Source organism: Aotus nancymaae, unplaced genomic scaffold, assembly GCF_030222135.1.
Source record: "Aotus nancymaae isolate 86718 unplaced genomic scaffold, 86718_ANA_hifiasm-v0.15.2.pri h1tg000029l, whole genome shotgun sequence".
In the NCBI taxonomy this organism is placed as follows: domain Eukaryota; kingdom Metazoa; phylum Chordata; class Mammalia; order Primates; family Aotidae; genus Aotus; species Aotus nancymaae.
The window spans coordinates 54,228,818-54,254,392 of NW_026988442.1; the positions used below are offsets into that span (position 1 = coordinate 54,228,818).

At 40.9% G+C, this 25,575-nt stretch overlaps 2 protein-coding genes across 4 annotated transcripts in view; one reads left to right on the plus strand and one right to left on the minus strand.

Annotated features, from left to right (window-relative positions):
* The window catches only part of CCDC148 (coiled-coil domain containing 148), a 459,375-nt gene that overhangs the window by 276,072 nt on the left and 157,728 nt on the right, over nucleotides 1–25,575 (plus strand). The gene's annotated exons all lie outside the window — the stretch shown is intronic.
* Nucleotides 10,126–25,575, minus strand: part of UPP2 (uridine phosphorylase 2) — a 33,711-nt gene continuing 18,261 nt past the window's right edge. For 2 of the 3 annotated variants that reach the window (XM_012454895.3, XM_012454894.3), the window contains 2 exons: nucleotides 24,455–24,601; nucleotides 12,537–13,984 (listed from right to left, as the gene is read on the minus strand). In XM_012454895.3, the coding sequence (XP_012310318.1) occupies nucleotides 13,842–13,984; nucleotides 24,455–24,601 (290 nt within the window). In that variant the 3' untranslated portion in view covers nucleotides 12,537–13,841. Of the gene's footprint in view, nucleotides 10,414–12,197; nucleotides 13,985–24,454; nucleotides 24,602–25,575 lie in introns of those variants that run through there. The other variant, XM_064382743.1, reaches the window with a different exon arrangement.

The window sequence follows — 25,575 nt, forward strand, 5'->3', positions numbered from 1 at the left end:
GTCCCAGGTCTTTGCTATTGTAAACTGTGCTGCAATGAACATTCGTGTGCATGTGTCCTTATAGTAGAACAATTTATAATCCTTTGGATATATACCCAGTAATAGGATTGCTGGGTCAAATGGAATTCTATTTCTAGGTCCTTGAGGAATCACCACACTGTCTTCCACAATGGTTGAACTAATTTACACTCCCACCAACAGTGTAAAAGTGTTCCTATTTCTCCACATCCTCTCCAGCATCTGTTTTCTCCAGATTTTTTAATGATCACTATTCTAACTGGCATGAGATGGTATCTCAATGTAGTTTTGATTTGCATTTCTCTAATGACCAGTGATGATGAGCATTTTTTCATATGCTTGTTGGCCTCATGTATGTCTTCTTTTGTAAAGTATCTGCTCATATCCTTCGCCCATTTTTGAATGGGTTTGTTTGTTTTTTTCTTGTAAATCTGTTTTAGTTCTTTGTAAATTCTGGATATCAGCCCTTTGTCAGATGGGTAGGCTGCAAAAATTTTTTCCCATTCTGTTGGTTGCCGATTCACTCTATTGACTGTTTCTTTCGCCGTGCAGAAGCTGTGAAGTGTGATTAGGTCCCATTTGTCTATTTTGGCTTTTGTTGCCAATGCTTTTGGTGTTTTGGTCATAAAGTCCTTGCCTACGCCTATGTCCTGAATGGTTTTGCCTAGGTTTCCTTCTAGGGTTTTTATGGTGTTAGGTCTTATGTTTAAGTCTTTAATCCATCTGGAGTTAATTTTAGTGCAAAGTGTCAGGAAGGGATCGAGTTTCTGCTTTCTGCATATGGCTAGCCAGTTTTCCCAACACCACTTATTAAACAGGGAATCCTTTCCCCATTGCTTGTTTTTATCAGGTTTGTCAAAGATCGGATGGTTGTAGATATGTTGTGTTGCCTCCGACGCCTCTGTTCTGTTCCATTGGTCTATATCTCTGTTTTGGTACCAGTACCATGCTGTTTTGATTACTGTAGCCTTGTAGTAGAGTTTGATGTCTGGTAGTGTGATGCCTCCCACTTTGTTCTTTTTGCTTAGAATTGACTTGGCTATGCGGGCTCTCTTTTGGTTCCATATGAAGTTTAAGGTGGTTTTTTCCAGTTCTGTGAAGAAGGTCATTGGTAGCTTGATGGGGATAGCGTTGAATCTGTAAATTACTTTGGGCAGTATGGCCATTTTCACGATATTGATTCTTCCTAACCATGAACATGGAATGTTTCTCCATCTGTTTGTATCCTCTCTTATTTCGTTGAGCAGTGGTTTGTATTTCTCCTTGAAGAGGTCCTTTACGTTCCTTGTTAGTTGTATTCCTAGGTATTTTATTCTCTTTGTAGCAATTGTGAATGGCAGTTCGTTCTTGATTTGGCTCTCTTTAAGTCTGTTATTGGTGTATAGGAATGCTTGTGATTTTTGCACATTGATTTTGTATCCTGAGACTTTGCTGAAGTTGCTTATCAGTTTCAGGAGATTTTGGACTGAGATGATGGGGTCTTCTAGATATAGAATCATGTCGTCTGCAAATAGAGACAATTTGACTTCCTCCTTTCCTAAATGAATACCCTTTATTTCTTTTTCTTGCCTGATTGCTCTGGCTAGAACTTCCAGTACTATATTGAATAGGAGTGGTGAGAGAGGGCATCCTTGTCTAGTGCCAGATTTCAAAGGGAATGCTTCCAGTTTTTGCCCATTCAGTATGATATTGGCTGTTGGTTTGTCATAAATAGCTTTTATTATTTTGAGATATGTTCCATCAATACCTAGTTTATTGAGGGTTTTTAGCATAAAGGGCTGTTGAATTTTGTCAAAGGCCTTCTCTTCATCAATTGAGATAATCATGTGGTTTTTGTCTTTGGTTCTGTTTATGTGGTAAATTACGTTTATAGACTTGTGTATGTTGAACCAGCCTTGCATCCCCAGGATGAATCCTACTTGATCATGGCAGATAAGCTTTTTGATGTGCTGTTGCAATCAGCTTGCCAGTATTTTATTGAAGATTTTTGCATCTATGTTCATCATGGATATTGGCCTGTAGTTTTCTTTTCTTGTCAAGTCTCTGCCGGTAAAGAGCCTTTTTTTTGTCATGTTACCAGAGTTGGTTTTCTGGTTCCTTCTCATTTGGGTAGGTCAGAGAGAAGGTCTAGGGCTGAAGGCTGTTACTCAGATTCTTTTATCCCATGGGCGTTCCCTTGATGTAGTACTCTCCCCTTTTTCCTATGGATGTGGCTTTCTGAGAGCCAAACTGTAGTGATTGTTACCTCTCTTCTGGATCTAGCCACCTAGTGAGTCTACCAGGCTCCAGACTGATACTGTGGGGTTGTCCGCAGAGTCCTGTAATATGAACCATCTGTGGGTCTCTCAGCTGTGGATACCAGCACCTGTTCCAGTGGAGGTGGCAGAGGGGTGAATTAGACTCTGTGAGGATTCTTAGCTTCAGTGGTTTAATGCACTATTTTTGTGCTGGTTGGCCTCCTGCCAGGAGATGGTGCTTTCCAGAGAGCATCAGTTGTAGTTGTATGGGGAGGAACAGATGGTGGGTGGGTGGGGGCCTTAGAAATCCCAACAGTATATTCCCTTTGTCTTCAGCTACCTGGGTCAGTAGGGAAGGACCATTGGGTCGGGGCAGGGCTAGGCATCTGAGCTCAGACTCTCCTTTGGTGGGTCTTTCTGTTGCCACTGTGGGAAATGGGGGTGAGGCTCCCAGGTCAATGGGGTTATGTTCCTAGAGGATTATGACTGTCTCTACTGTGTCACGCAGATTGTCAGGGAAGTGGGGGAAGGCCTGCAGTCACAGGCTTCACCTAGCTCTGATGCAATCCAAAGGGCCAGTTTCACTCCCACCGTGCCTCGCCCCCCAATAGCATCAAGTCTGTTTCCAGGCAGTGGGTGCAAAGGGCTGAGAATTTGCCCCAGGTTACCTGCCTCCCAGCTGCGAGAGCAAATATGGCTTTCCTTCTTCCCCCACCTGTGGAGTCAGCACACCGGATTGATGCCCTCCCCCAAGTTCTGACAAGGAGGCTTCTCGATCAGTTCAAATTGTTACAAAGTTCAGCTGGAGATTTCCTTCTTCCTGTGGCCTTTTCCCAGTACCTTCGACCATCCTCCCAAAGTGCCCCAGTGAAGCCAGGCAAAAACGGCTTGCTAGGAGACCCAATGAGCTCCCAGGACTTTTCCCACTGCTTCCTCTATGCCTGCATTTCACTCAGCTTTCTAAATTGAATCAGCTCCAGGTAAGGACAAAATCTTCTCCAATAATCGAGGCCTTCGGTTTCCCCACTGCGGTATGTGTTTGGGGGTGGAAAATCTCCCTTTCCCACTTCCACAGTTTGGGCATTCAGAGTATTTGGGTTGTCCTCCGGGCCCTGCAGAAGCAATCTGCTTTCTTCAGGGGGTCTGTGGGTCCTCTCAGGTTTCCTGATTTATTCCTGCAGTTGTTCTAGAGCAAAAATTCACAATGCAACCCTCCACACGCTGCTCTGTCTGTCCAAGTCAAAGCTGCAATCTAGTTCTGCCTCCCGTCCGCCATGATCCTCATATGTCTTTTCATATTTCTTATTGTTGTGTTTTAATTACTTCTGTTATAGCTTTGATGATTTTAAAGCTTTTCTCTGGCAGTCGCTTTCTAAGTTCCATTCTAGTAACTCACATTCTTGGGCCTAATCCTCCTCTCTGTTGACTGTGCGTCACACAAATGTTGTTACTTGCTTATTCTGTGACTTTCTATCATGAGCTTATCTTCAACGAAGCTGGCTATTTTGTGAGAATTCTGTGTCACCTGGGTGTGTCTGCTTCTCCACATGGTTTTGCATTTATTATGGCAGGAGCGCCAGGGGCATCTCTGTTCCATGGCCCAATTTTCTGTGTATCTTTTAAAATGGGAGTTCCTGAAACATAAATTCAAATTCCAAGCCAGACTCAGGCAAGGAGTTTGAATTTCTTAGGGAATTGTATGCTTTCTCCCATTGCTTGTTAAACAGAGACAAACTAGATTCACTAGAATCTCCTGTGCAGGTGGGAAGACTTCTTTAGTTGGGTCTTAGTTCCAATATCCACCTCACCTGACACTAGGCCAAACGTCTACATGAGCTTTAAACCTTAGCCTCCATGTTTATCAGCTGTAAGCTTAGATCATAACTCTGGCTTTAAGTTTTCTCTTTTTTTCTAGCATGTTTTGATTCTCTACCCAAAATGCTTCATGCAGCCTTTGTAGATGTTTGCAATGCTTTGGGGTATAATAGCTCTCCCTCTTACAGAATTTCCAGTAAACTTCTTCTCATAACATCCTTCCACAACTGTCCTCCTTTCTTACTAGTCTCCCTTCCCTCTCAATATTTCCTTTCTTTTTTTCTTATTATTTCCCTCCACTTCATGACAATTTCTTTCTCTGGCAACATATTTTGACCCCACAGAGTCCCATGTGTGCTACGACAACCTGAAAAGATACGTTACCTCATTAGTTCTTCTGTTATTGAGACACCAGAGTATTTATATCCAGGTAATGCCTATTGGATTGATACAGGAAGATTTCATTTTAAACCCACAGACTTCGATCCTGTAGAAATAGTCCCTGGTGTGTCTACCTTCTTCTCTTCTCTCTAGTATTTTAGATTGAATCTTTCTTTCTGATAGCTATTGATGTGCTAGTCATATCTTCTCACTGCATTCCTGAGTCTGATAAACTGTGCTTTAAAAAATAACTTTTGTTAGCTATGCTGTCTTGAGCAAGAATGCCTGAACTGCCTGATTCAAAGATGCAGGACTTCTTGGCAGATACAGTCTTAAACTGGAGATAAGAACATCGGGCTATGCAGTCTCCCTGCTGTAGCCATTACCATACTCAACTCCTTTTCTGTGACTCTTCACTCACCACAGAACCTTCCTAGAGTCATTTAACTCCTCCTGTAGATCAGAGAAGCCCATGTGGAAATGGCAACCAGCAGGCAGGAGTATCAGCAATGAGCAAATTAATAAAATTAGTAAATTAGAATTTGGTATTATAAAAACCACAAAATAGATCTCATTGAGCCTTCCATTTTTATTATACTGAAACTTACATAACACTTATCATTTTAACTCTTTTGCATGTACAATTCAGTAGCATTAAGTACATTCACATTATTGTGCAACTATCACCATTATCCATCTTCAGAACTTTTTCATCATTCCAAACTGAAACTCTGTGCTCATAAAGCAATAAATCCTACTTTCTCTTTTTCTCAGCCCCTGGTAACCAGTATCCTACTTTCTTTCTCTGTGAATTTGTCTACTCTAAGTACCTCATATAAGTGAAATCGTACAATATTTATCTGTATGTGTGCAGTATTTCATTTAACATAATATCCTGAGTTTTATCCATGTCGTAGCATGTATCAGAATTTCACTGAGACTTTACTTTTTAATGAATTAAATTTTATACATTTTTTTGGAAAAGCTAATTCTTTATTAGCCACAAAACCATAGATGGTTTTATCTGCATAGATGCTGAGGTCATCACTGACATCTCTCACTCATCAGTCCTTTCAGTGCCACTGTCTCCCACAGCTACTGCTCAGGCTCTGTCATATTTGAACACTCCTTAGCCTTTTAACATAAGAAGACTTTGGAAGCACATGATCTTTCACATGAAAAGGCAATTTTTATTCTGAAATATGTAAGCAGCTTCACTTTTTAGGTAAAAATTTGAAGTCAATGACCTTCACAAGAAAGGGAACTGACATCGCACAAGAAAATAATGTCTTTGGAGGCCTCATCTTTAATCCACCTCCCCCTGACCACCCACCACCACCTTGCAAACTGTGAAAAGTAGCCAGTCAAGTAGTGGTCATCTACATCCAGGTGTTTCTTGTTAGTGGTCTTTATCTGAGAAAGAACCAGTGCTTTTGCACTTTTTAATAACTTCCCATTGCCTGGCCAATAAGGTCCAATCTTCTTAACGTGACTTTTAGGACCCTACCTAATAGACTCCCAAAATACTTTTCTAGATTTAGCCAACCAGGATTCTTCAACATGCTAGTCATATGTCCTGTATTTTCCTCATTTTTTCTTGTTTAATGCTTTTCCTTTTAGTGACAGCACCTCCCCCAGAATCTCTATCAAAATGATACCCTTAAGTAAAGATCATCTCAAATAACCACCTTGCAACCCTTCAAACCACCTCAAGAAACCCTTTCCAACCCTCTCAGCTCTATAGTATCATTTTCTTTGTTTAACCTCTCAGAACACTTTTATTTCTACCTCTCTTTTGAGGGCTATCAGATCATCCTTGGATTTATAGTTATCCACACATTTGTCTTAGTGCCTTGAACTTACTAGGTTGCAAATTGCTTTATGGAGCTGGCAGTGGCTTGTTCTCTCGTAACACCTAGCCTTGTGACTTACAGAAAGTAGATTTTTTATAAATATATTTGTTCTGTCATTTGATTGTTTACTTGGAGTGAGTTCATAGCATTGCAGCCTTAAACCTGTTGTGGGACTGGCTCTTTAAGAAGTGAGTCCTGGCTGGGCATGGTGGCTCATGCCTGTAATCCCAGCACTTTGGGAGGCCAAGGCGGGTGCATCACCTGAGGTCCGGAGTTCAAGACCAGCCTGACCAACATGGTGAAACCCTGTCTCTACTAAATACAAAATATTAGCCAGGCGTGGTGGTGCATGCCTGCAGTCCCAGCTGCTTGGAAGGCTGAGGCAAGAGAATTACTTGAACCCAGGAGGTAGAGGTTGCAGGGAGCAGAGATTGTGCCATTGTACTCCAGCCTAGGCAACAAGAGTGAAACTCTGTCTCAAAAAAAAAAAGAGAGAGAAAGAGGTGAGTTCTCTGGGGTCTTAGTGGAAGGAAGAAGATAGCACTGAAGATAGGACCGTGAAGTGTAGGAAACATCTGAATAGAGGGCTCATGGTCACTGCCGATTATTTACCCAGAGTACGTGGAATCTAAGTGACATTTTATTTCATCTCATCATTGGTTTTTGTTGGTTGGAATGCTGGTAGGAAATATGCAAACTTGAACTCAAATGAAAAAAATAAATTGATTTTGATATGAAAAGCATCTAGATTTTTAAAGATCCATCTTCCTGTTTTAACAAGGGATGGGCAAAATCCAATGACCCAGATAATGTCTGTAACCCTAGAATATCCACAGTGCTTCACAGTGTTAACAATTAAGCTACTATAGATGGAATGGCTTGTCCAAGAGATATTATAAATTTAGAAAAATAGACACAATCCTAAAGTACTACTTTTTGATAGAGTAATTCTAGACCAGTCCTCTGCAAAATAATGATATTGGTCTAGGTTGTTTGCCTAATGAATTTCTAACCTACTTTATACTAATAAAAAATAATATTTAAATCATGCTTAATGTTTCAAGGGGCAAAAGTGGCTTAAGGGCTTTTGTTCTCAAGTGAAAAACTGCTATGCTCAGTTTTTTAGAAAAACAAATGTTAAATTGATTCTAGATTAAATGACTTCTATTTGAGAGGAGTGAAAAAAATCAGAAATGGAGAAAATCATTGAGATGTGAATAATGAAGCAGATTGCAAATGGTACATTTTTCCAGTTATTCATTTTAGGAGACAGTGGTTTGCACAGTCACTGGCTATTGTTTTAGGATCGTTAAAAGATGGAGAAAGTCCTGGAGGATTGGGAAAGAAAAAAGCATGTATAACTCTTTATTTTTTAAAGGAACAAAGGGAGACCTTAACAATTAAAGATTAGTTTACTTAGCTCCAACCCTGAGGTGAAGATTGTTGATCAAATCCTCAAAAAAAAAACCTATTTATGGTATAGACATCTAGAGGCACACAGGGTCCTGGAGAGGAACAGTGTGGCTTTATGAAACTCAGTATGTGTCAGACAATTTTAATTTCCTTCCATGACAGGATGACGGGACTTGTAGCTTAGAGGCAAACAGTAGAGGCCATTAATCTGTCTTTTATTCAAGTTTTCAATTCTATCATGCATGTGATGCCCAGCAGCCAGCCAGGAAAATAAGTCGAGCATCATGTTTCTCAAGCTGCAGGCCCTGGAGAGTTCATGAGAATCTCTAGATAAAAGAATACATTCTTGTACAGAAGATTATATTTTTAAAAGTATTCTACCATTAAATAAAGAACTAGCTTCTATTTTGCAATTTAAAAAAATGTGTAATTGAAAGATCTTCATATAGAATGACTTCATTTTCTTAAGTCAGTGATTTTCACAATGGTTTTGGTCCCCAGATGTATCTTGGAGGCTGTATTCCTGGGTCCCAGCAGGAACCAGATGGCATAATTAAACAGGGAACTGAGAGAACTTACTGAAGGGACTGTTTACAAATGGATGGGCAGGATTTAGGGAGCAACAAGGGATGATGATGCAGCTGGAAACGACTGTTACAGCCATGATCCGACAGGGCTGAAGCGGGGCAATTACCAGAACCCAGGGAGGGCAGCAGCGTGGCAATGGCCACCCACGGGAGCTGTGGCCTTTGGTAGAGGACATAGGTGTCCTGCCACAACCTGGCCCGAGAAAGGTGCACAAACCCATGAAAATATATGCAGATTTAGGGACATATGTATGAATGTGTGTTTTCCTGCAGATCAGGTCCACAGATTTTATCAGGGGTCTCCAAAATGAATCCCAAATGTTAAGAACTGTGTTTGTAAAAGAAAGAAAGAAAATTCAAACTGTTATATTCCTGAAGTTGATAGTTTACATCTCTTATGAAGCCTCTACAGGATGCAATGTACTAGGTAACGTTCTATAGCTGATAAAAATAAGTCAAAAACGTTATTTTGTGTATTTTGGACCACAGATTGAGTTTTTCTAAGCAATGATTAAACTTGACTGTTTACTGTGCTGATGTTTAGGAATGAAACATGGAAAAGAAAAGCAAATTATATTGACTAATATATACATGTTGATCTGAAGACTTGTTCAGGTGACAACGTTTGCATAAAATTACCCTGAGAAGTAGTCAGCCACTTTTTGTTATTTATTAATTTTTGTAATTGTGTTCATTTTTGTTTCAGTTTTCATTGGGGTGTTTTAGTTTTTTGTTTTTGTATATATATCATTTGCATATATCATGCATATAAACATGCACACACACATATTTATGTATGTGTATATGTATGAATATACATATGCATACCAAATATATATGTGTATATATATATTCATACATACACACATACACAGATGTGTGTGTGCATGTGTATATGTATATATATACACATACATAGTAAGATTGAGTTATATATTAATATATAATGTAAAATGTATAATTATATGTCATTATAATTATATGTAATTTTAATATATCACATATGTTATGTCAATTGTAAACTGTTATATACATATGTAAAATCCTTTCAGTCTTACTATGTGTGAGACACTGCAAGTTGCTGGGTTATAAAATGAATAAGATACTGTCGCTAGCATCGAGGAGTGAGTCAAGTAAAATAACTTGATCTTTATATAACTATTCCAGTATAGACAAGGCCTACAAAGTTTTAGAAATTTGGCTGGAAGAGCACCTGCTAGAGTCACAGACTGTCCATTCTCCTAAATTGGTAACTCTTAACTTAGGCTGCATGTCACTAGGGGACATTTTAAAAATAGAGCTTCCTGGCCGGGCACGGTGGCTCACGCCTGTAATCCCAGCACTTTGGGAGGCTGAGGTAGGCGGATCACAAGGTCAGGAGATTGAAACCATCCTGGCTAACATGGTGAAACCTCATCTCTAATAAAAAATACAAAAAAAAAAAAAAATTAGCTGGGCACAGCAGCACGTGCCTGTAGTCTCAGCTACTCAGGAGGCTGAGGCAGGAGAACACTTGAACCTGGGAGGCAGAGGTTGCAGTGAGCTGAAATCATGCCACTGCACTCCAGCCTGGGCAACAGAGCAAGACTCCATCTCACTCCCAATAGAGCTTCCCAGTCTCACTCCCAGAGATTCTTGTTGAGTTGGTCTGAGGTGGAGCTTTGAACAGTGTTTTCAAAAGGCTTCCCTGGTGATCCAGTATGCACCCATGTTGAGAACCTCAGAGCGGTGTCCCAGAGTGAACACACTGACCCCGACCGGGGATCATCCCCCAACTCCACACCCAGGCGGTCTAAGATCCACACTCATCTCTACACACTGTGACCTCTTAGAATCAGGACTAGTTGTTTTTCTCCTGATCATTAGTTTGCATTTTTATTTTAAAGATGCTGTAAATTTGTTCTGTTCATGAAGCAACTGCTAGCTGGCCCCAAGCCAATTCAGGGTCCGTGTTCTGCTGATGCACAGTCTATGGGATCACAGGAGCACTAGCTTCAGGCTTGTACCAGTTGATGCTCCTTCCCTTTGCTTTTCCTTTTCTTGCCCACTTAGTTCTCACTTATATTATCCTGATGTGCTATTATTCAACCTTGTAAGATGTCTCAGATTCTGTTGGGGAAGAAGGAGGAATATATATTTATAAAGAATGAACAAAAGAAAAAAATGCAAAAAATGCACACAAACATACATAGAAGTGACCAGAAGAGGGTTTTTGCAGGCCGATCTGCTTCTTGAAGGGTGTTTAAAGAGGGCAAGAGTGAATGAGTAGAGAAGCATGTTACAGGTGAGGTAAAAAGCTGGTGCCCAGACCTGGAGCATGCATAGGTAAGCAGTCAGAAGATACCTGTAGAGGACAGAACTCTATGACATGCTAAGAGTATAAAGCAAATGTGAGCCTCCCAAATGAAGACAGCCAGGAACATGAGAAAGGATAAACATTCTCAATACAGCATCTACATGAGAACAAATTCCTGTCTTCCTAGTGCAAATCTAGTTCTCAAGGAAAGAAGGAAGAAGTGATGACTCAAGGAGAAATTGAACCTCCTCAGAGGAGGTGAATCTGGGGCTTGGTTTTGACAGAGGGGAAAACTGTGTGCATATGAGAAAACAAGAGGTTCTAGACAGTGCCACAGATGTATGCTGATGGCACAGAGGACCTTCCTTCCCACAGAATGAGATGTAGTGGGAGGAACAGCCAGGGAGAGCTGTGCTGACCAGGCCTGAATAAGGAAAGCATGAGTCTTGCAAAGACTGGGAGATTATAGTGAAAGTTTACAAGGGAAATGCTATGAAAAGGATTAATTCTTCACTTGACAAGTATTTATTGAGTACCTAGTATGTATCTGGTACTGTTTTAGGTGCTTGGGGCAACAGACACAAATAAAATACGTGCAGTCTTTGTTCTCCAGAACCTTATAGTCTAGACAGTAGGCATTAATTAAATAGTGACCCTAATCATGACATAGTTGCAAGCTGTGTACTTTGAAGAAGCAGTAGAGGGGGCTGTGGAGAGGGCCTATGGGTGAGCACGGAAGGAATCCGGTTTGAGGATCTGAAAGGCTTTCCACAGGGAGGGAGCTCTGAGATGAGATTTAAACCATGAGCATGAGTTAAGTGAGGGACCTTCAGGGAAAACAGATGGCAAAAGTCTCTGAAATGGGAAGGGGCGTTGGCACTAAGAGTCCCCACTATCCCACATAACACAATTGTATAAATCAGGAAAAGGCCCCTCTCAGTGGATGCGGCCCAGGGTGGACTGAGATTCACCCTGTCCAGGTCACAGAGCTAGCTGGACGGGGTGGATCTCAGTCCCACTTGTCCCCGCAGCTAAGCAGTCCCATTGGATGGATCTGTAGGCAGTCCTTCCCATGGGATTGTGCCTTTGTGAATTTGTGCCCTGGGTAAGACTGAAGAACCAAGGCTGATGTGCCTGGAGGGCAGAAACAAGGGGGAGAAGTGGGCAAGGTGAGCTGGGCTACCAAGCTGGGCCCAGCCGGGAATGCCTAAGCTGTACAGAGGGCTTTGGTCTTCAGTCTGAGACTAATGTGAAGGCTTTGAAGCAGGAAAATAACCCAATCAAATTTCAAGAATAGAGGCAGGGTGATCAGGGACGAGGCTTCCTCAGTGATCTGGAGGAGAGATCATGGTGGCCTGTACTAGGATGGGTGCCAAAAAGATGGAAGGAAGGGAACAGACTGGGGGAATATTTAGGAGGATCGATTAATAAGACTTAGTGATTGACTGGCTGTGGGAATTAAGGAGAAAGAATCATCACAGGGGTTTCCCAGGTTCCTGGCTTGTGCAACTGATACCGTTTACTGAGACAGGAAATACTAGTGAGAAAGACATAGACACAAATACTTGCATGTGTGCATCTGTTTACACACACGTACTCATTCCTAGCAGGAGTTGAGAAGATTAACTGTAGTTATTTCATTCCTCTCCCACCCATAGCCTCTCCTTCTCCCTGTAAAAAAAAGGAAAAAAAAGATTGTCCAGGAGCAGGCAGATAAAAGTTCAAACTGAAGGCTTATAGAACTACTCTGAGGTGGTTTCCACTACTTCGTCTAAAAAACTATGAAACAAGGTAAAAACCCCACCAGAAAATGACTGCAATGCTATTCTAGCTTGCTTTTAGCTCTGATCTTTGTATTTGATGGTCAATTATTGGGATACCCTAAAAACAGCACTTAAAGTGTCTTTGGTCCCAAAAAGAAGTTCACAACCCAATGTACCTCTTGAGGGATTGTTTATTGGTAACGATAAGCACCTCTTGTTTATTGTCATTGCTTAAAGGAGAAAACCATTCCCCACAAAGAGGCAGGACAATTCAGACTCAACCAGCCTAGGACCTGTTTTCTACCATCATGGAACCTCCCCCAAGCCTCCATTCTGTCACATGTGGCAATGTCTCTGGGAACCAAATAATCTGTACTGAGTTGGAATTAAACTTTATTTGAGCCACGAGCATATAAATATATGTACACAACATTACATACTATACAAGTGTGCGAGTCATCCTCCACCCACTCCCTACCCCGTCATTTCAACTCCCAAGTATGTCAGATTGAGAAGAACCCAAGATGCAATCAGTTCACAGAGAGCCTGTGCAGCCTGGAGGAGCACCATGCCTCCCAGAGGATCAAACAGGTAGGGCAATAGGCCAGTCTGGACAAGACCTGCCTCAAGGTCACACAAAAGGATTCTTTTAACATATTGAACTCAAGTCTTAATTCAATTGCTACGAATTTCTCAGCCTATTTGGTTAAATTGAAATGGAATTAAAAAATACAGCCTTCTCAAAACACATTTTTTAAAAGAAAAAAAAATGACTAGAAGGCAATTTAGTCACTTGCGATTCTGAAGAAAAAAGAAGGCCTTTCTTTGCATTACTGAGGGTTTTCGGTTGAAAGGAAAATGTACTCCAGAGATGTTAAATTCCAAAATAAAATCACAGACAGGCATATGTAAATCTCGAATCCTATTCGGTGGTGCACTGAAATTGCACAGGGGTAAAAAAGAAGTGTGGCCATATTTTCCTAATGGTAACTTTTCCACATAGACCTATATTACATTGACACTTTTTTCTGTAAATATTTTGAATGTGGATGATCAGTTTCTGTCACTCGTCCAATACATAGAAGTGCCTGACAATGTTCTAACATGAATTTCTGGATTGGTTTCAGAAACAGAGTGACTGGTAACTATATCTGCAAATGGCTGATCTATTTTGATATGAACTTAATTAATGCTGCATATGAAAGTCCAAATGGCATAATCCAGGAGTTTTTAAATTTTAATTATTAAACTGATTTAGTTAACTTTTCTAAAATGAAATTTGAATTTAATTTAACGTATTAAATTCTTCTACAATAAATTCCTTTTTTTAAGAGAGAAGGATTTCATAAAGTCTCTCCATTATGATTTTAGCATGTGGAGGAGAACTATATAAAAATGCCACAAATAATACACGACTTTCACATTACAACCTGAGCTACAAACTTGCAGGGGAGGTTTGGGTATCCCCGTTAGGACGTCTAGTCACAAAGTCCAAGCCGCCGTCTGATGAAGTTGGAGATTAGGAGCTGAGGCCGTTGCTGGTACTCTACCAGGACATCATGAGGCAAGTTGATCTGATCATAGTCAAGTCTGTCAAGAAGTGTCACACAGACCACAGCAGCTAGAAGAGAAATTAGCACAAATGATGAAAGGAATGGGGTCATCTTTTCTGTAGAAGCATTAGCCAAGCATGCCAACATCCACAGCACATGCACTTTGTGTTTTTTGTTTGTTTGTTTGTTTTTTGGCTGTGAAATCCCACCAAACACTTGATTTAAATAAGTTAACTGAAATTGTTACAGACACTCCTCCTTCCTCTTTTACTCCACAATTGACTAGATGAAGGTTCAGGAAAGCATCATGTTCAGGATGAGAACAAGGAGAAAGCTTTGCAATTTGAGACACGCCATCTCCAGCTTTCTATCCTATTTCCAATTCTTAGAGGAAGATCTTCTTGCTGGAGGATAAAACTGGAGAACTAGCCATTATTTCCAAGGTGACATTTTACTTCTTGGTGGAATATTTGAGTTTGCCTGCTGCATTGCAGCCCTTGCTGAAGAGAAAAGTAAATACAGAAGAGATATAGAACACTGACCTCAGGAATTACCAATAAAGGTGAGTACTGGCCCTCATGAAATTTGAGAGGAAAAAACATGATTTGAAATGCTTAAATGTAAGAAGCAGCACCATGAAAGAGCAAATGTATTAGCATTTAATTTCTAAAGAATGAGAATGAAATCTTATGATAGATAAGAAACTAGAGGAAAAAGAACAAAAGTCTTTTTTAAAAAATGAAACTGTCATTTTTGAAAAGTTGTCATAAGGGCAATGTCTTTGGTTTCATCAGTGAGAAAAATTGACTGCCACATGAATTCTTTATTGTCAGTTTCACATCAAATCTTTAACTTCAAGGAATGCGGTTACCCACATTGAAATCAGTGTTAACCACTTTGAATTGCTAACAGTGTAATAATCTCCACCTGAATCTGCATAATTTTAAAAAGGATTTCAGTGCATATGTGATTAGATGTGTCTACATTAACAAACTTTGAAGGCATGGAGAGAGTTGGGCATGAGGGTAATGTTTATTTCTTTGACCTCTCTGCTACTTTAGACTTTTTTGTAAGATCTAGATTTAGGAAGAAGTAGTATACTGTAATTATAATTATACATGCTATCTTTATTTTTAAATGACAAATAGTAATTACATATAATTATGAGGTACAATGTGATGTTTTGATACATGTATATGTTATAAAATGATTAAGATAATTCACACATCTATCATCTCGTATACTTGCATTTTTGTGGTAAAAACAATTAAAATCTCTTAGAGATTTTTCAGTATAATTACTAACTGTAATCACTATGCTATGCAATAGATCGCTCAAACTTACTCCTTCTTGTAACTGAAATTTTGCACCCTTTGACCAGTTTCTCTTCATTCCCCATCCTGCTCCCCTATCCTCTGGTAACCACCATTCTACTCTGCTTCTATGAGTTTGATTTTTCTAGATTCCACATATAAGTAAAATCATATAGCATTTGTCTATCTATGCCTGGCTTATTTCACTTAATAGCCTCCAAATTCATCCATCTTGTTGCAAATGAGAGAATTTCCTTCTTTTTCAAGACAAAATAGTATTCCATTGTGTATACATACCACATTTTAAAAATCTGTCCATCTGCTGATGGACACTTGGGTTGATTCCATATCTTGGCTATTGAGAGTAATAATAAACATGGGAGTGCAGATGTCTGTTTACAGCACACTGATACCAGTTCCTTCAGATATGTACTCCAAGGTGGGATTGCTAGGTCATATCATAATCCTATGTTTAGTTTTTTGAAGAACCACCATACTGTTTTCATAATTGATGTACTAATGTACATTCCCATCAACAGCATTCAAGGGTTCTCTTTCTTCCACATCCTGCCAGCAGTTTTTATCTTTTGTCTTTTTTGATTATGGCCATTCTAGCAGGTATGAAGTGATACTTCACCATGGTTTTAATTTGCATTTTCCTGATGACTAGTGAGGTTGAGCGTTTTTTAAATATATCTGTTGGCCTTTTGTATGTCTTCTTTTAGAAACTATTCAGATCCTTTGCCCATTTCTTAATTTGTTTTCTTGCTATTGAGTTGAGTTCCTTGTATATTCTGTATATCATCTTTTATCAGATGTATCAGTTTAGAAATATTTTCTCTATGTATTTCTCCACATTTCTCCAATCCATGTATCTTTTTTGTTTGACTTAGTTATTGCTACATGCCAAGCATTTATGATATCACTTAATCCTTTACAGCTGTGCCTTGAGCTAGGTGTTATTTTTGTCCCCTTTTGACGGATTATTAAATGAGGGCTTAGAAAGGTCAACCAAATGGCCAAGTATTACACAGATAGTCATAGCCAATCAACTCCTAGCTTCCTAAACTAATAAGAGTTCTCCACCTTCCACCATTCCTCCCCTGAGCTAGCACATGGTGAAACACCAGGCCAACCTGCCCTGACCCATCGGTCAGACTCACCCTCTTGTTCAGTGACGTGAAAAGCAATGAAAATATTCAACTTGAGCTGAGTCAAATATTTCATCACTAGGACCCTATTTATTCAAAACTCAGTCAGTTATAAAGCAACTTGGCTATAGAGGTAAACAAGCAAATGGAAGAGCTAGAAACTTCCCACAACCTTTCAAGTTAATGATCAGCAAGTCTGTGAAGCCTGACATGGGCTGGCAGTAGCACAGAAAAGTTGAAAGTCCTTCTCTAATCCTTCACTTTGGCAAAAGGATAAAAGAAAACCAGTGCTCTATACTTTTCACAGAGTGGGAACCGACTTTACTAAATGTCTTTTCTGGATTTCAAGGGGAATGCCAAAGACAGAAAAGAACAGGCCATAGCAGTCTCAGTGGTGTTTTCTTGACCCTGGAGAATCCACTAACAAGCAGCATATAATAATCTTGTCACCTAAAATTACTATTTCCATGAGCAATTAAAAGGGACTAATTACCCAAAACAATTTGCTGAAATTAAGCCTGACAGCTTTGCTAGCATAATCCTCAGATTAGGCAGGGAGGGTGGCTGCTGGGGAGGAAGAGATAGATACTTAGTGACCTAGCTGTTACCAAGGAGATTGTCAGTGAACTGACCTGGGGTTAGAATGTTCTGGGAGCACACAGACCTGAACATGGAGCCTCAGGCACCCTGAGCTGAACTAGAACTGCCCAGTGATTCTCAGCCCTTTGAGATTATTTATGGCCCCTTTCAAAATCTGATGAAAGTCTTAATTAGAATCTCTTTTCACACACAAAAATACACTTATGCCTATACACACAAAATATTTGTGTATAATTTCAGGGGTCCCAGAGCCCCTGAAAATTCACTCATGAACCCTTAAAATTCCACGCACTCCTACAGGCCACCACTTCAACCCCACCTCTCTGATTCAGAATGAACTTCCAACAAGTTTTTCCCATGAACGATGGGCAAAGATAGCAGGGCTGGGCGCGTGTGCACAGCAGAAGCCAAACAGGGCTGGTCTTTGGAAAATGGCAAAGCAGCAAAGATTAACTTTGGAGTTCCCAGCCTGGCCTTTCTTCCACTTCTTCCTGGTTATGTTCATACCCTCTGCCATTGCCCCTGAAGGCTTTGAGTTTATTAAGCAAACACCACCTTTGCTCCCTTTATGCCTGGCACGTAAAGGACAGGAAATGTTTTTTAATCAACAATCCAGAGCTTTTGCACTTTCTGTATCTCTGCTGAAGCATTAATTTCAGGCTGTTGGCTGCTTATTAAAAACAAGGTAGGGAAAATTTATATTCAAACGGGCTGGTCAACGGTAAGAGACATAGAAACAATTTGTTCTTCCAGGTTGGTGTTTCTCAAAATGTGTTCAACTGGCCTCTTGCATCAGAATCAGAGATATTTAGGCTTTATTCCAGATATACCAAATCAGAATTGGGGATGGGGATTGGGAAAGGGCAGTGAATCTACATGAAAAAAAATCTTCCCAGTTAAATTATTTGTATATTAATGTTTGAAAATGACGGCTTTAATGACTTTAAACTCTATCTCTGAATCATCATTACCACAAATTTACATATTTGGACCCCAGTTGTTTGGGCACCCAAACAGTGCTAAATTAGAACCAATTCATTATATCTATGAAGAATTGTCCCATATCTTTCATACAGGTGCTATTACAGACACTGCCCATTACAATATAGCTGATAATTTCACTTAAGTTTAACATTTGTATCAAGATTTTGTAACAAACCTCAAATGTTTCTGTTTATTAGCTATTGGTGGCTATATAATGCACAATGTCTTCATTTACAGCTTGGTCTCCAGGAACCTCAGAGCTCAATCCAGGTGTTTAAATTAAGTATTGTACTCCTGGGTGGCCTCTTCAATGCTGAGACTTTCTGGCCAGGCACAGTGGCTCATGCCTATAATTCCAGCACTTTGGGAGACTGAGGCATGAGAATTGCTTGAGCCCTGGGAGTTTAAGACCAGCCTGAGCAACAAAGTGAGACCTCAACTTTGGAAACACACACAAACACACACACACAGACACACACACACACACACAAACACACACACAAACGCACACACAAATTTAGTGGTCGGATGCACCTGTGGTCCCAGCTACTCTGGAGGCTGAGGTGGGGAGATGGCTTGAGCCCAAGAGGTGGAGGCTGCAGTGACCTGTGGTCATTCTAAAAAAAAAAAAAAAGGAGGCCTTCCTATCTACTTCCTTAAATAAATGCCTCCTATTTTTTTAAATCTCTGTTTAAATTATGTTATTATGTATTCTTCTTTCATTGAAAGCTGCTGCAAATGCTTTTTCAAATAGAGGCAAGTACAGGTCATCTTTCAATGGATAAATATATTACTTTTTTGCACCTTATGGAATAGTGGAGAGAGTGGTGGTGAGCAGACAGGAGATCTCTATGCTAGTTCATCTCTGTTTTAGTCTATCTGTGTTTCCTCAGGCAGGTCAATTATACTCTCGAGACATCATTTCATCCTCTGAGCAAAGAGTGGATTAGATCTTAGAGGCTTTTCACAAGTCCACATCCTCAGCTTACATGCCTCACATGATTTGGTTAGTTCAGAGACCTGCTGTCATCTCCAGGAGGTCCAGATGTAACCTTGAGGACTTGGACTCCTGCCAGGTGTGGGACCCTTAACCAGAGATGCTGCGTGATAGGCAAAGGATGGAGCCTTGTGTACTTACTGGAGGTGGGGGTGGAGGCTCACCAGGGGTATCCAGATAGCCTCGTTCGGGTCATAGCAGGGGAGAGGAGGGCCATAGATAATGACAGCCACAGAAAGGGTAGAATCAATTGCCCTAAATGATCTCTAATGTATGAGTTGTTGGCAGTGGGGAGGGAAGAGTGGAACAGAGGCTAGGAGGGGGGAATTAAAATTAATCAAACGAAACTATAGACCTTGGTTAAAATAAAGCAAAAAGAAACATTTTTTCAAATCTTGTCCCTGGAAAAGTAATAAGTGAATTACGTATCATTTATGCCTGATTTTCCAGCTACAGTGACTGATTTTTCTTGGCAAAATAAGGGCTCTGCATACTACTAAAGTATCTGTTGAATATTTTATTTGATTCCGTCACTAAGTCAATTGGTATGTGCTCAGCCCTTAGGGTTTGCTTGTGGCAGTGGCACAACTATCTGTTCACAACACTTAAAATGGAAAAATCTGCGTTGACTTTTAGTGGTGCACATTTTGGTTCTTCTGTCCAGAGACTATGAACGTGTTGTCTCCACGTGGAGGCTGCTGGCAAGAAGTGGCGGGCAGGGTGCAAAGGGGCCTGAGTCAGGAGAGCTGGGTTCAAAGTCCAGCTCACCTGTTTCCCAGCTCTGAGAAGGTGGGAAAGTTATACCCTTTCTGAGCTACAGTCTGTTTTACTCTTGTAAAGGTGAAGAGCACTGCAACTGGCCACCTTGTACCTTGGTGTAAGGATTTTTCAAAATCTGGATTTATCTTCATTTTAGAGTTAAGAAATACTCTAGCTCCAAACTGATTATAATCTTTAATCCTTGTAGTAACTTTTTACCTTTATGAACAATCCTCATGTAGTTCTCAGAGTCCAATATCCTTCATTATTGGGAACAGCAGAAGAATATCAACATGGAATTAAAGTCAAGATTCGAGTGCTCCCTCTCATTGAACTGTACCAAGGTAATATTATAAAGACTAAATATTTCCCTAAATTACCAGTGTCTGTCCAAGGAAATAATACTGAATTCTTCAAAGAAAAGCCACCGTGAGTGCTGCGAACAACTAGACGTAGAAGAGGATTTAAGCAGAACCTAATCTTAGACACATATTAGGCTCTGTGTATTGTCATGCAATGTTGTCATGCAAGCCTGTGTCAAAAGGCAGCACTGTATTTAAAATATGAATACAAGTTAACCATACTTATCACAAGTTCACAGTGCAAGAGGATTATCATCTTTAATCAGAATGTTTGGGGCTTAAAGTAGATTTTAAGAGAGACACAGATATGTGCATATTATAAAATGATAGGGGATCATTAATTGAGCATTGCACAGTGCTTCCACTGTACAGGTTTACATTATGCTGAAAATTCAGCTTTGGAATAATTGGGTGAATTCTACTATTTCCCTTCACCTGAATCTTTGTTAAAACAGCATTGGATTCCCAACATTCTTTTCTAAGATAATATGATCAGGGTAGCAACAGTGACTTAACGGGTGTCAATGGCTTTATTATAGGTAGTTTGACCACCTATCAAATATTGGGAGACCCAGAGGTTGCAGATCTAGCAAAATAAATATTTGTATAGACCTCAGAGCAAAGGGAGGCTTGACTTTAAGGCTTTACTTCCTCCTATGTGGAAAATTAAGAGATACTCTTAAGTCTTTTAGATAATTCTAAGCCACTTATATGGCTGGGGAATGAAGGTTAAAGTTTGCAATGGCCATTTTCTATGGTCAAAAAGAGTCTAGTGGCCATTTTTTTTTCATTCATTCACTTGTTCAGTAAATACTTATTGAAAGCCCATATGGCAGGCATTATTCTAAGTGGTGGGGATACAGCAATGACAAACAAGGTCCCTGTTCTTAAGGCACTTATAGTCTAATGAATAGAAATAATCAATATGTGCCTTTATACATTAATACACATGAAATAATATATGTTAATATATAAACAGACTGGTGGTAAATGTGAAGCAGAGACATGAAATAAAATGACATCATTGTGAGTGAGTTTAGGTAGTCATGCAAGACTTCTTTGAGGAGGCGAGATTTAGGGGGAGATGTATGATATTAACTGCAAAGATAATAAGTGGTAATCCACGTGGGCCCATGGCCGCCTCCTGCTCAGTAGATATAGAAAGATCTGTTTCTGAAATGGTCTAAACTCAGTGAGTAATTTATCTAAGTTAGCACAGTGGTTCTCTAGAAGACCTTTGTTTGTGTAAAAATTTGTTATTTATATGCTGAAGCCATCATATAAGCCATCTCCTTAGTATGAATTCATATTGGTTATCCAGTCATCTGGTAGTACTAAAGGAACAGAATAGGTCCCAGAAGGCTGTCTGGAGAGAGAGGATGGGGTGGGTCATAACTAACAGTGGCAGGCAGGGGGCCAAGGAGACATGCCAAAGGGCCGTGGGTTCTTGGTGCCAGGTGAAATCCTTTTTTCCATATTGCCTGCCATTGGAAATCCTCTCTAACTTCCTGTTTCAGCATCTGCCTGTGAATGCATTCTCAGCCCGTCCCTGAGCAAGCTTTTCTGGCTCACACAAAGTGCGTTATAAGTGGGTTAAAATTAAAAGGTGCCAGGTGCCAGGTTCCAAGCTTCAGTGCTATGAGAGCAGGATGTTTTGAAGTAGTAACGAAAGAAGAGAATATGACAGCATCCTATGCATGGGGTTTTTGTCTCTATACTTGGTGGCTGATCTTCCAGGGGGCAGCATACCAGGAATCCACCTTTTAAAACAGTAGTATCTGAGGGAGATAAAGAGTCCCTGACACCATGAAGACATCCAGATAGAAATACCCCCAGGACCTACAGAATTACAGAGCTGCAGATGCAACATTTAGTGTGAATGTTGGCAGCCTAGAAGGGGTCTACTCCATGAAAGACTCCAGCAGTGGCCTGGGAAAGAGCTATTTGCAGGCTAAAATCAGCTACCAACAGGTTCAGCAGCATCATAAAAAAGAAAATGCAGTAGGTGGCAGGAACTACAGAAATGTAGAGAAGAAAGCATCCAGGAGAGGAACCTGCAGGTAGCAGAGAGAGCAAGGTCACAAAGATTTGCAGCAAGGACACGAAGGCTCTTAGAATAACTTCACTTCGGTTTCTGCATCATCCTAGAGAGAGAAAGAAAGACTCAGAGTCCAGGGTCCACAAAGCCTAGACCTCTTCTTGGCTGCCAGTTGGTGCCTCTTGAGAAAGAAATGGTGGTCATCACCCGGTTTTCACGAAGGTAACATGTTGATAACTAGGCATTTTATGTTTAACTATTAATAAATTGGTTAACAAATTATGCAACACTTACATATTACATGGAGACATGACTCAGGTGATCATTTGTTTATATGATAAAGAAATGTGAAGAGGCATTTCCTGGAGCAGAAACATCTGAATCCAGGTGTCCCTGCAGGCTGTGTGGGTGCTGCTTTTCCACTGCCACTAACTTGTAGAGAGAAAAGCAGATGCTATTATTCTCTAAAAGGGGGTATTAGCAATGTCCTTCAAAAGAGTACAAAGATGGGCTGGGCACAGTGGCTCACGCCTGTCATCCCAGCCCTTTGGAGGCCAAGGCAGGTGGATCACTTGACGTCAGGAGGTCAAGACCAGCCTGGCCAACATGGTGGAACCCCTTCTCTACCAAAAATACAAAAATTAGCTGGGCATAGTGGCACATACTTGTAATTCTAGCTATTTGGGAGGCTAAGGCAGTAGATTCGCTTGAACCCAGGAGGCAAAGATCGCAGTGAGCCAAGATCCCACCACTATACTCCAGCCTGGGCAACTGAGGGATACGATATCAAAAAGAAAAAAAAGTACAAAGATGCGTTGTCTGTTCTTCCTACATTTTACCAAGAATTTACATGAATGTATATTCTGACAGATGCAAGTAGTTAAGGATAGTGGTTCGACAATTAATCTCCTTAGAACTATAACTTTTTTCTAAAGCACGTTCTTAGAAATATGACCACATATATTCTGTTATGTGTAGATTAAAATTGATGGACTATAAGGGCAAGTATTGCAAGTCAAATTCCACTTATGATAAAAATGAAGCTTTATTGCGCTGTAATTCTTTACATCTTTGAAGCCTTTCTCTCTGCATGTCAGGATGCCGCCCTTCCCCAGTGTACTGCCAGTTTCATGGGCCACTCCTCCTTGGTCTCTCCAATCTCCCTTAACTTTTAACGTTTAAGCAAGGACCTCTTGCCATCTGTGTCTCATTGTTTGTTATCTTATCCATTGCATAGCTTTAAATGCCATCTATATGCTGTCAACTTAGAATTTTATGTCTCCAGTCCAAATGACCCACCTAAACTCCAGATTTGTAAATTCACCTGCATGCTTGGACCCATTTTGATGTCTGCCATTCCAACATCTTCACCCACATTTTTTCTGTCCCAATTATGACAACCTCGTGCTTCCAGTAGTTTAGGCCATAAACATGGGAGTCATTTTTAACTCCCGCCTTTCTCCCCAAATTTACACAAGTCGTCAGCAAATGTTGTTGGGTTTGTCTTCAACATGTTTCCATGTTTCTACAATCTGACTACTTCTCACTACCTGCACTGCTATCACTTTGTCCATCAACTCTCACTAGACTACTGCATTCGCCCTCTTATTCTTCTCCCTTGACCCCATTTGGGTCTTCCCAGCTCAGCAGCCACCACGATTCTGTTGACACACTGGTCAGATCCAGCCACCTCTCTATTCAAAGCTCTCCAATGGCTTCCCATTCACCCCAAGTGAAAGTCATCTTTCTCACAGTGACCCACACAATCTCCACACCTTCCCTCTCTCCTCCCGTTCTCCACCACCGTCTCTCCCCTCCTGAGCTCTTCTTTGTTCCTCTAATTCTCCCTGAATGCTCCTGCCTGTGGCCTTGGATTTGCATTGATCAGAATGCTCTTCCCTCAGATATTCATGTGAGCATATTCTCCTCTCATCCTCCCCTGACCATGCTATTTAAAATTATGATTGATGGACACTTTTAGGAATATTTTGTTTGTATTTTGTCTCCATAAATTCAATTGTAATAGAAACTAGCAGCCACTGCCAGGATGAAGGAGACCAAACCTGCTGTCGAGCCCTGACCATGTCACCAACTAGCTGGTGACCTTGGGCAACTTGCTTTTGACCCCTGAGGTTTAGTTTCCTTATTTGCATAATAGGAATAATGTCCCGCCCACTCACCAGACATTATGAGATAATGTAGATTACATACAATTATACGTCATGCTTTCAACCCAAAGTAATATCTAACTGGACCCCTTTTTCTTCTCCTAAGGTGTAAAAGTAGCTTCATGAAAGAGGAGAATTTGACCCTAATCATTCATGAAAAACTTACCTTTTAGACCACAGAGTCCACACATAGCTGCAAACACTGTAGATTCCATTTCAATATTCCTCACGCCAGCTTCATATGCTCTCTTCAAGTAATCTAACTTTTTTTCTCTGGAAAAGGAGCACAGTGCTCCATCTAGTCGGCCTTGGCCTGAAAGGGAGGAGAGAACATTTAGTGACTTGATGTCCCACCCCACTGGCAGCGACATCACGAGAGGCTTGCTATTGACTGGAACACTCTGCAGCTGTCTCTAATTCTGCAGCATGCTCCCTATGTAGGATATACTGGGCTGTGTGAATCTTCCTACCAGAGGACCATGGAGTGAGGCTGTCCCTGGCTCAGGAGTCTCATATGTAGGATGGAGCCTCCATGGCTGAGGGCCTCAGTTCTGGGGTCAGTAACCGCTGAGTGGCTGCCGCAGCCAGCACTGTGCCCAGGGACATCAGCAAGCAGGGCGTTGCTGTGAGAGGTGCCCTTTGAGGAAAATCTCAGGTTGCTCCAATGACTGGAGAATAACCCAGGGACAGGTGCCGGGAGAAAAAAAAAAAGAGGCTTCAATGCTGCTAAGCTCCTTGAGGAGCAGGACTGTGCTTGGATGTTGTGCCTCTCCATATGCCCTTTGTGACATCGTCCACCTTCCCCCTTTCCGCACACCTCTCGGGCTGCACGCCACTCTTTGTGATCACATTTTCCTTTCCAGCCTGCCCCCAGTGTTCATTCACCAGTGAATTTCACCTGTATCCACCAGTGGGCACAGAAGCAAGGAGAGGAAACTGTGATGTCATTACTCCTCCTGCACCCTGTGCATACCCAGAAATAGACCTAATCCCTCCCCACTCCCAAGAAAGCTTGGAAGGATTCGAGCAAGTGGGATAATAGCACTCTGTCACCATCCGTTATTTTCGCAATCCCCTTTTTAGTGCTCTTTTCTCTCTTTTTCTCCCTTTCCTCTTCTCTTTCATGCTACTTTCACCCCTGGCAGTCTGCTTCTCCTTGTTCCTTCTCTTCTCATTAGAGCTGCCCGCCAACACCTCTAACAGAGTGCTATTTAAGCTGATTCAAACACAGACATCGCAGAAGGCAAGCAGGTAATGTCAACGAGGGTGTCTGGTCTGAGGGGAGCA